Source organism: Sceloporus undulatus, chromosome 3 (assembly GCF_019175285.1).
Source record: "Sceloporus undulatus isolate JIND9_A2432 ecotype Alabama chromosome 3, SceUnd_v1.1, whole genome shotgun sequence".
Classification (NCBI taxonomy): domain Eukaryota; kingdom Metazoa; phylum Chordata; class Lepidosauria; order Squamata; family Phrynosomatidae; genus Sceloporus; species Sceloporus undulatus.
Window position 1 is genome coordinate 145,152,017 of NC_056524.1, and position 12,004 is coordinate 145,164,020.

General features: G+C 38.9%; 1 protein-coding gene across 1 annotated transcript in view; it reads right to left on the reverse strand.

Moving 5' to 3' along the window:
• Positions 1-1,948: 1,948 nt before the first annotated feature.
• LRRC18 (leucine rich repeat containing 18) overlaps positions 1,949-12,004 on the reverse strand; it is a 38,149-nt gene continuing 28,093 nt past the window's right edge. Inside the window, exon 2 of the mRNA XM_042460069.1 lies at positions 1,949-2,921. Within this exon, the coding sequence (XP_042316003.1) occupies positions 2,061-2,828 (768 nt within the window). The 5' untranslated portion in view covers positions 2,829-2,921 and the 3' untranslated portion in view covers positions 1,949-2,060. The remainder of the gene's footprint in view (positions 2,922-12,004) is intronic.

Consider the following 12,004-nt stretch of genomic DNA (forward strand, 5'->3'; position numbering starts at 1 on the left):
GGGGGGGGGTATTGTCAGGCCCAGCTGCCTATCATCAGAATATTATAACACATTTTATGACAATAGTGAAACCCCTTTAATTAAGAATGAATGATGTTCTTTAAAAATACAAATCCTGGATACTTTGAGCAAATATTGTGGCATTACCCAAGGAAAATTATTATGAAAACTATAGGCCTAAATCATTATTAAATGAAAACTACAGGATTTTTGCTGTAATTTTGGCAAATCCATTTAAAACATTTTTATAAGACTATATAAATAATGACAAAAATATTTCTTAACAAAAGGCAAGTAAAGGACAATATTAAAACAGTTTTAAATATTATTGAATATTTGAATTATCAATACAGAGGGGATACTAGCATGATAGGATTTGAGTAGTTCTTTTTAGGACTGAAACACAGACTTTTGATAATGAAAATAGCTATGTTGTATTAAGGATGATAAGAAGACAAGAGGAAACAGAATAATAGATAGTTACAGTCAGAAAGAAATGGGAAGACTTTTTATCTTTAAAGGAGAAGAATAGATAGGGATAAGGGGAGTTATTACCATTTGTTTTGTGTGTGTGTGTTTATGTTTATCTGTTTTGTGTATTGTGTATCACTGTGTTTTTGTTATTTTTGAACAGTGAATAAAAATTATTTTAACATAACTGAAAGGGAGAGAGGTTCAAACTCACAGAATGATCCCTGGTCCTTCTACAGCTATATGTCACATGCCTCAACTTGTCTATCTCCTCTGTTTGGGTACTGACTTCCTCCACAGAAACATCTCCTGTATGTTTCTCAATCAGGATAGTCTGCTCCTCTCTGCCCAAGAAATCGTTATGCTCGCTAAAATTCTGCATAGTGGATATGTGGGCTTCAGGTTCCTGGACCTTCTCTTCCAACTAGGGAAACAACTTGCACTTGGTGCAGGTGAAGTTACTCACATCCTTTGACAAGTATGTTTACCAACGCTGTTGCATGTGACTGCAGCAGCCCCATCACTGTCCATATGCTGTAGTCATAAGTAGGTACTGAAACAGAACTCAGGGCCTCCTCTGGCAAATTCCCCCACTAAACATCCATGTAAAACTCCTTTGTTGGTCTTGTCTGTTAGCCAAGATCTGTTCAATGAGTTCCAGAGTCTGGGGCTGCAGCTACATAGAGAACAAGAGGCTGCTAGCTCCTTCCTTCACCAAATCTCTGACTCACTTCCTCTGAGCAAAAGTCCTACCTTCCTGAGACAGTGTGCTTTGGAAGGGGATCTGAGGCTACCCACAATAGAACAGACTACTAATAAGCATAAAATCATACTTCTACTAAGCTCACAAAAACTCTTCACCCTGACAGACACAAGGTCATCAAATTACAATAGACACTAATGCATATACAAACAGGCCTCCACTAAGCTCAAACAAACCCAAACAGCCTTACTCCAACAGACCCTCACCCTTGACCCAACAATCTCTCCCAAAAAAAAAAAAAAAAAAAAAAAAAAAAGACTGGGAAATTTAATCCAACTGTCCCAAGCTCACTTTATGCTTTCTCTTCCACTCACATCAAAGATCCATGTTGAGCTTGCCTGTTAGCTGATCTCTGTCCTTGTCTTTCTGGTGGTAGGCTGGAACGTTTTTATTCTGACAAATGTTCAAAACAGAAAGTTTTAAAAGAATGGGCTAGGGGTGATGTCTTGTTTTAACTGAACTGTTTTCCTGAAGTTTTTATCATTTAAATTGCACTTTCTTCTTTTAGTGAAGATGACTTGTTTTAATACTGCAAATAGTTTACTTCTATTTTAATGCTTTCTTTTTGTATGTTTTTAATTGTTTTGTTCTTTTAAATTGTGAGCCACTTTGAGTCCCAATACTGGAGAAACAGTGGGATTAATACGAATACGAATAAGATTGATACATGCCTACTAGAAGAAAATCCATTTTAGTAGACAGAATTATGTGATCAAGAGCAGTTTTATTGCTTGGAAGCAATTACAAGGGTTGGATGCAAGGATGCCATGCTATGGCCCTACCTCATGAATGGCCATGCATCTATGGATGACAGCTGTGGCCCAGTTTACCTCCATTCTGCTTGATTCTCTTTTGCCAGGGAGTTGGGTGTCATGAGGTTTGAAAAGTTTGGCTTTCTGAGTGGAGTAGACACTGTATTCTTTAGTTTGTTTAACTTGTCCCTCTCCTCCTGACATTTTCTCAAGCATGGGAAGCAAAGATCTTTCTCTTCCACCAAGTAAAGTGTCTCAAGGCGCTTGATATTATCAATAAAGAGTTCTTCTTCCGTAGGGCCAGGGAAAGGGTTTCTCTTGGTATTTAACTTCTTGAGTTTGGGGAGCTTTGCAATACTGTTAGGGATGGTAGTCAGCAAATTGTCAAATACCCCAACTTCTTGAAGTTCTTTTAAAGCCCCCAGAGTAGTTGGGAGATTGTCAATATGGTTTAGGCCAAGGTTGAGGTTACGCAGGTTCTTGAGCTGGTTTAGCTCCACTGGCAAGCTCCGAGCTGTGAGCTTATTGTTGCTGAGGTTCAGAAAAACAAGGTTTTGTAGATTCCCTATTGTTTCTGGCAATTTGTCAATCTGGTTGCTATGCAAATCTAGCCAACGTAGATTCTGAAATTTCTCAATTGAGTCTGGGATCTTCTTGATCATGTTTCTGCTGAGGTCTAATTCATCCACATCAGCCAGTTTAAGGATGCATCTGGGGAAAGTTGTGATGCCCATCTTACTCAGATCAAGGCGATACTTCCCATCAAATGTTATCTTGATGCAAGTCTTAGCAACTTTCAAAGTGACCTTTTTTGGTTTGGGGCCTTTTGCTCCTTTAGCCATTCTCAGTGCAAAGAATACAGTTGCGATTAGATGAATGAAAAGCAGCCTGATGAATGAGTTCCAGTGAGGTCTACTGCAGCTTTGATGTTGAACCTTTATTAAAACACACATGCATTAAACTTGTGCAGGTCAATATTTCTTCCTGAAAGTCAAAATAATGTGTTAAACAACCAATCAAGACCTACCTGTATTTTCCTTGTTTCCCAAAAAGGGAAAGGAAAAGCATGAGAGCTCTCATGCATGAGTTGAAGGGACATGAGACATGAGATGAAGGTGAAGGAAAAGCATGAGATGAAGGGACTTCTATAAATATGCTCATAACAGCACATAATTATCAAACATAATATAGACATCTTTCCTTATCCATGGATTCTTTATCCACAGATTCAACCATCCACAGCTTGAAAATATATTTTTTAAATCCCCCAAAGCAAACTTTGATCATTTTATATAAGGAACACAATTTTACGACAGCATTGTGTATAATGGGACTTGCACATCCATGGATTTTGGCAGCCATGTTGGGGGGGGGACTGGAACCAAACCCAAGGGGATGCCAAGGGCCCACTGTACAATATAAGCTAGACATTTTCTGTATTGCATTCTACATAATACTTTCAGACATATTTTGCCACATGTACATATCATTCTTCCTAAGGGACACATGCTGCTTTTTCACAGTCACATAGACCAGTGTAAGAAACAAAGAAAGTTGCCTGAGGCACAGCATCAATTTCTCCCCAAACCTCCCCCAGCCAAAAACTCTTCCAAGTTAATTTTGGCATTTCTGGCAAAAAATCTATAAATACTACTGTATCTCCCTCCAAACACAATGGCAATAATACTGTAATAAATTAAATGACTAACAATGGGCTTCTATTCCAACACAACAAAAATTAAATCTGTGAGAAAGCTGTTTTTCACTGTGTCTTAAGGCTAAAGCTTTCTATAGTAGTGACAAGCTTCTGGCACTTTATTTTGTTGGTGCTTGTTAGCTACACAGGATCAAAAAGCTTACAATTAGCTAGGACTGAAGGATGCCAAGAAGAGTTAAAATGAGTATAGCTGAAAGTACAGTGCGCCCTTGCTTTATGTGGGGGATATGTTCTGACTCCCCTACGTAAAGCAAATTCCGTGCATGCTCAATCCCCATTTAAATGAATGGGGCTCGTGAATGCGGTGGCGTGGCGGTGTGCGTGCCATGGGCATGCACCCCATTACTCCCTATGGGACGTGCTGTCCCTTCCTCCCTGCATGGTTTCAGTGTATGCTGAATGCCGCGTAAAGCCCACCCGCGTATGACTTCACACAGAAGTTAGAATATAATTATCTATGAATAAAATTAAAAGCCATGGGACTTCTGGTCATGGGGCTGAGGAGTTCGGACGTGTGTTGGGGAAGCTCTCAGATCCCGTCTTCCAAAAAGGCAGAATAAGAGGTGGAACTCCTCCCCTCCAAATCAAACCTTGGGAAGGGATTTGATGCTTGGGACTGGAAGGAGGAGAAGGAAGTGAGAGTGACCAAAAGGACTGAAGAACAAAATAACCCAAATATAAATATATTTGGAGAAGACATCCCACAGCCAGAAAGCCGGAAAGCAGCCAACTGCCTTTTCTTTAGAACACCCTGAGTGATCAAGGCTAACCTCACCATGACTTTGTAGCCAACCAAAGACACTGGAACAACTAACTGGAGACTATTTGGCTTGTGAAGCAGTTTTTATCCTAACCTGAGGCTTCAGTTTGTTAGAACGAACAAGAACATTTTCCTTATTTTAACAATAATATAATCTCTCAGGAATTGATTCAGGAGATGGAGAAAGAATAACACCACAACACTACAACTACAACCGCAATAACAAATAGACTGAGGAGACGCCCTCACTACTTCAAGGCAAACTCAAGAGGCACTCCACAAATTTAATAGCCTACGAAGACATCAAACAGTGCCACATCTAAGAAAATCAAATGGCAAAAAAGCTAATAAGATTAGACTCCTGAAAAATATATAACGTTTATCCTGGATTATTGAAGGAGATAGACGACGCCCGACACGGACACAAACAAGAACTAGGAGACAGTGGTAAAAATCAACAGTGGAGTGAAAAAGAGGTCGGGAGAGGAAAGCAGAAAAGAATGAAGACAAAGAAAAGCCAAGCAAAGAAACCCCCAAAAGTTAAAAAGTAACTCAAAGGCAAAAGATAAAGTAAAGTAAGAAATGGTGGCCAGAAAGACCTAAAAGAAGTCAGACAGTGGAGAGGGGAAGAAAAAAGTTTTTTAAAAAAATCAGGAGCAGTTAGTGGAAATAGTGTCAGATGGAGGGAAGCTACGGAAGCAAAGAGAGAAAACTCTGATTTCATTTGAATAGACCTTGGCTCCAGCTAACTAATTTGAACCCAAGGAACTAAATGAATAATTGAATGAACTTTGTTTTTTAATTTTAAATTGCATTCTAGAATATATAAACATTAAATACGCTAACAGAAAGTGGAGTAGACATAACTCTGTCTCTTTAATCCTCAACCCTTAATCTTCAAGCAAACCCCTGCTAATAGAATTTAGTTAAGTGCTAAGTAATCTTTTATATTTATATATTCTTTTTTCCTTCATACTTGATACTCAAGTAAATTAGCAAAGATTACTAAGAAATTAATAGGAAAATAAGCAGCCGATTTCTCTTCTCTTATCTGATAGCTTAATTTAATAAATTGCATGCTTGATTAACTGCATTGTATGCTGGCTTGGCCGATCTGAATTTCCTTCCTTCTCTGATAGATCAATTTATGGACAATTGACTATTTGTTCACCCAAATAATTAATGAACTGCACAACAAATTATCTGACAATTGATTGACTATATGTTTAACAGAATAGACTACTTAGTTGATTAATCTGCATTTCTTTCCTCTCCAAATAGCTTAAGGTATTGACAACTGATTGTTGGCCTGCTTATTTGAACAAGGAACTGAACAATGAACTGTATAATTAACTGAACCAACAATTGATGCCTTGTCTAACTAACTGAATTGACTGCTTTCCTGAGTAACCTAAATATTTTCCTCCTTTTTGGATTACCCAACTGATTGATAACTGATTGTTGATCTGATTAGCTAATTAGCTGACCAATGAACTGAAATTAATTAATTAATCAATTAATTTTTGTTTGATTAATTGAACTGATTGCTCTTTGTCTCTTTCTAGACTTAGCTCAACATTAATCTGTGGTTAAGTGAACTGACTGCAACTGAATTATCTAATAATGCCCCAGGAAATTTTTATATTTCCTCTTTCCTGTTACTATTTTGATGAATCATCAACTAAGCCCAGAGAAATATAAACTGAGACAAGCAACAGACACCTCGCTATTCACCATTTGACTTAATAAGAAACTAGCCCATTCTCTGGGAACTATAACAAAATAAAGAACAAAATTGCTAATATTGTACACTAAGAGCTAAATAGAATCAAAATATTGCAGCTGCCTGAAATAAAAACAAATAAATGAAGACAAGAAGGAAAAGTTGTGATTTAATCTAGAAAAACAATCCAGAGGATCACAAGGATAAAAAAAAGAGGGGGAATCCACACAAGGAAATGGCAGAAACAACAAGGCTGCAAACTCCCAGAGCTGAAATGTACACTACAAGCAGAAGAGGTTCTGTTGAAGCTCCAGCAAAACAAACAGATCCAACTCAATTAATAATTAATGAGATGTGAACCTTCAAACAAGAAATTAGGGAAGACCTGAAAGACAACAGGAAATTAATTAATTAATTAATTAATATAAATAAAGGGCTTGAGAAACTGGAAAAGAAAATCAAAGAAGTCACAAAAGAAGTGACAAGCATGAGAGGAGAAATAGAATCTCTAAAACCCAAAACTCAAGATCTAGAAAAAAATACCTAATCAGAAGATCAAAGGGGAAAAAAACCTTCTATTTTGAATCAAGAACTAAGATATAGGGGGAAATGCTTAAAACTCAGATGACTTACTGAGAGACAAAATGAAAATCTATATGCTCGAGTAATACCACATTTAGCTGAATTTATTGGTGGAGAGAAGGCTTAATGCCTGACAGGCTGGCAAGGCAGGAGACCTAAATGGTGCTTGGCAATGGCTCCTTTTCATCCTGGAAAGAACTGACTAGTGACCAGTGCCACAGGGTTCTGTCCTGGGCCCAGTGCTATCTAACATCTATATCAACAACTTGGATGAAAGAATAGAGGGCATGCTTATCAAATATGCAGATGACACCAAATTAGGAGGAGTAGCTAATACCCCAGAGGAGAGGATTGAAATTCAAAATGACCTGAACAGGGCCAAAGGTAACAAGATAAATTTCAATATGGAGAAATGTAAAGTATGGCACTTAGGGTGGGAAAATGAAATGCATAGATATAGGATGGGGGACACCTAGTTTAACAAGACTATGTGTGAAAAGGATCTAGGAGTCCTAGTAGACCACAAGTTAAGCATGGGTGCAAAACTCAATAGAAGTATACTGTCTAGATCAAGGGAAGTAACAGTGCTTCTCTATTCTGCTTTGGTCAGGCCACAGCTTGAATACAGTACTGTTTCCAGTTCTGAGCACCACATTTCAAAAAGGATGTTGACAAACTGGAGCATGTCAATGGTGGTGACTAAAATGGTGAAGGGTCTGGAAGCCATGCCCTATGCGGAATGACATAGAGAGCTGCATATGTTTAGCCTGTATGTTTAGCCTGGAGAAGAGGTGGTTAAGGGGTGATATGATAGCCCTGTTGAGGATCTAGCAAGCTTGTTTTCTGCTGCCCCAGGGAATAAGATCCAAAACAATGGATGCAAGCTACAGAAAAAGAGATTCTACCTAAAAATTAGGAGGAACTTCCTGACAGTAAGAGCTGTTTGACAGTGGAATACGCTTCCTCGTAGTGTGGTGGAATCTGCTTCTTTGGAGGTATTTAAACAGAGGCTGGATGGACATCCATCAGGGACGCTTTGATTGAGAGTTCTTGCATGGCAGGTGTTTGGACTGGATGGCCATAGAATTGTGACCTCTTCCAATTCTACAATTCTAAGGTTGACAGGAGGGATAAACCTAAGTGTTTTGGACTGATTCTTCAGTCTTACAAAGAATGGGACTAATTACTGAGGAAATATGTTAAAATGTAGATGGGATTTATAAAATCAAATTCTTCTTTAAAAAGCATCTGTCACAGACAGGATTACTTCAGTTCAGAAACCCAAGCTTCAGTAATGAAAAGAACAAATTTATTCCTTTGTAGTCGTTCCAACTCTATGATTCTATGGCCCTTGTGGTGTTAGAGCATATCGATTTATATTAAATTTTGGAGTGTGTGTGAAATTCACTTTGACCCCCCCAAGCTGACCTCCTAGGGACACTGCCATTTCTCCAAAGCAGAGATGTCATGTAGGCAGCTTGCAAAGGAGGGGATAGGAGCCCTAGAGAAAAGACTGGAAATTCCCCACAGGAAGTTTGGGAGTTGCTAGACAAGGAAAACCTTCTCCTCCAAAAAACAGTACAATACCTGCTGTTTGTTTTCGGCCTCACACCTGATGGCCCAGTGATTAAGTAAATTCATCTGTTTGCCTTCCATGATTGTGTTCAGATCCAAGTGCATTGGCCAAGACTATTCTTCACCTTGGTTTAACAAAAGCCCAGTCTTTACATCCTTTGTCTTGGCTGCAGTTAAGCCATTACGTTCATAGCCAGAGTCTAGAAATTGTCTATGTAAGCCTCAGTCTAAGCACACACCGATGTGCTACATTCAGAATACAGCCTGGCTTCCCGTCAGACCAAACTCTGATTTTAGCTCCCTCAGCCATTTTCCCCCATGTTTCGGTGGCCGTGTCCTCTCATCATCTATATCCACATCTGGTCCCTGGAGAAGCCTTCGGAAGTAAGTTCTCCCGTAGATTTGCCTCTCTCAACTCTCTCTCAAATTTCCCTCTTTTACTTTCATTGAGAATTGCGTGTACACATGTATGTGTATGCCTTTTGCTGTGCGTTTGTTTTCCCCTTTTAATAAATATTTGGACTTAATTGAGCATCGTCTCTCAAGGGATTCTTTTGGACCTCTCATATACATCACGGGACACGGTCTCACAAGGGTGTTGTTAGGACCCTCCCTCTCAGCAATTTGAGCTAAATTCAGAAATTCCCCTAATTAGATACTTCCTGACAGTTGTCTATTCCAACTTTATGATTCTATGGCATGTTACAGACCGCCCCTTTGGGGCGGCTTGTAGGCACTCCTTTCCCTTCCAGATTGGGCCCTCAGCTGCCAGAGCGGCAGCCTCTGAGGCCCCGATCCGCTGCTTTCCAGGCCGTGGGGAAGCGGCAAAAGGATGCTTCCCCGCGGCCTGGAAAGGGGTGTCCTTGGGGCTTCATGCCCCAAGGACACCCGACGGCGGTGGGGAGGAGGAGAAAGGGGCCACTTGGCCTCTTTCTCCCTTGTGTTGCTGGTGCAGCCATCTAAAGGCTGCGCCAGCGATGCAAATCGCGGAAGGAGCTCCATTTCGGAGCTCCTTCTAGCACCGCAGAAAGGGCGCTCAATTTGGAGGCGGCGCGTTAGTGACATCGTAATGGCGGCGCCTATGTGTATATGGCACCGCCATTTTAATAAAATAATAATAATAAACAATTTATTTATATACTGCTTTTCCTGGAGATCAAAGCGGTTTACATCACTTAAAACTATGACCGTGGTCATAATACAGCATAAAAACAGTTAAAAATACAATTACTATTACAATTGCAGTACAGTATTAACAATTCAATAAAATTATCTAAAAATAGCACAATTAAATAAAATTAAATAATCAAAAATATTTACAGTAACATAGTCAGGTTGGGGAGTACAGTCTCTAAAGAGAGTCGAGAGGGTAGGCTTGTTGGAAGAGGTAGGTTTTTAATGCCTTTTTGAAGGCTTCCAATGACCCGCTAAGGCGGATATCTTCCGGGAGTCCATTCCAGAGAGTTCCAGATTTTGTACATCCTGGGGACGTGCTAGGGTTAGGTGCATGCGTAAGGCACACACTTTCCCTAACCCTAGTACGTCCCCAGGACGTACTTTACGCCCATCTGTAATGGGCCTATGATTGTAAGATTCTATTCAGAAACCAGAGATGTTCCCAGCAGCCCTATGTTGTCAGGACTGAGACATGGTTGGTTACACAGTATAATTAAAGCACACAGAAATGCAAACTTTGAATAGGCTTACACTGATTAATCCTCAGATGTAAACACTCTCATAGTCTCTCTTTCCCAGAGTTGCTCCCTTCCAACCCTGTACCAGCCATTGCACATGTGAGTGACATTAGAACTCTCATTAAAATCTCTCCTCCCCACCCATCTGCTTGTAAACCAGGAATGTAGGCAGGTAACACCATCAAAACTATGGAAGGAACTCTTTTGGATTTGGATCCTGACATCCTCCCACAATATCTCCCTCTTAACAAAATTGGTGCAAAACTCATTGAATCATAGAGTTGGAACAGATCACATCGGCCATCCATTTTTCCCTTCTCCAGGCTAAACATAGCCAGCTCCTTAAACCACTCTTTATAGGACATGGTTTCCAGACCTTTCACCATTATGGTCACTCTCCTCTCGACACATTCCAGCTTGTGAATATCCTAATTGAAGTGCCATCCTCAAAACTGGATCAGAGCAGAATAGTGTAGTACTATTACTTCTCTCAAAGTATCAAAAAAGGGAGAAAAGATTAATCTGGTGTGACTTATTTTTGAGAAAGCTTTGTTGACTTTTAATGATCAAACCATTTTCTTTCTACTGACTGTTTCCTGGTCTGCTCTAGAATCTTAGTATTGATGTCTGCTTGATTGGGCAGTAATTATTTGAATTCTCTCCTCCCCCTCCCATTTTTGAAGATGGGAAAAACACTTGCCTTCCTCCAGTCTTTTGGGACTTCTGATTGCCAGAAATTCTAAAAGATAATTGCTGGTGATTCTGAGATTACTTCTGCCAGTTCTTTTAATACCCCTTGGATGAAATTCATTTAGCCCTGGGGGCTTCAATTGATTTAGAGTAGCCAGGTATTCCTGTACTACCGCTTTACCGATTGTCTGCTGTATTTCCCATAGTGCATCATCTGCTCCATTTCCCCCAGGCTGAGCACTGTTCCAATTTGAGCACCGTTCTCCTTTTCAGACACCAAGGCAAAGAAGGTGTTGATTAATTCTGTCTTTTCTCGGTCCCATTAGCTTTTTGCCATCTTCTCCATGCAGTGGCCCTTGTTCTTACTTTTTCTACAAACATAAAAACAATAAAAAACCCCAAAAACCCCAACCCCTTTTAATTGTTTTTAACCTCTTTAGCAACTCTGAACTCATTCTGTCCTTTAGCTTTTCTGACTTTCTCCTTACATGACCTGGCTATTTGTTTGAATTCTTCTCTGGTGATTTCCCCCATTTTTCATTTCTTGTAGATGCCCCTTTTAAATCTTAGCTCTTTAGACATCCATCCTGGTTTCTTTAAAGACCTCCCATTTTTCTTCTTCATTGGAACTGTTTGAAATTGTGCTTTTGTTAAACACAAAATCAATGTGTTTAACAGATGAGGTCGAAAAGAGAATGAAATTTACAGAGCAATATTACTTTGAAAATGCAAATAAATCTGGAAGGTGGTTATCATATAAAACTAAAAAAGAAAGGGAGAAAAATTTAATAACACAAATTAAATTGGGAGAAGAAATAGTAACGGATCAAGAAAAAAATAAAAGAAATTTTTTACAATTACTTTAAAACTTTATATTATGAACAAGACATTGAGATAAGACAAATGAAGAATTATATTGATAAAATTAATTTTCCACAAATAGTTGAGGATCAGATTAACTCTTTGGAGATACCAATAACTAAAGAGGAAATCAGACAAGTCATAAAAAAAAAAAAAAAAAAAAAAAAAAAAAAAAAAGGAAAACTCCAGGTCCTGATGGTTTTACAACATATTATAAAGTATTAGAAGAACAATTAATAGATCCATTACAAAAAATGTTGAATGAAATTAATATAGATAATCTCCCAAAAACTTGGAAAGAAGCAAGCATCTCACTTATTCTAAAACCTGACAAAGATAGGTGATTGGTTTGTTATTTATAAGATAAATTTAAGTTTATTACTAATATTATATTTTTTATTTTTTGTTTTTTTGTG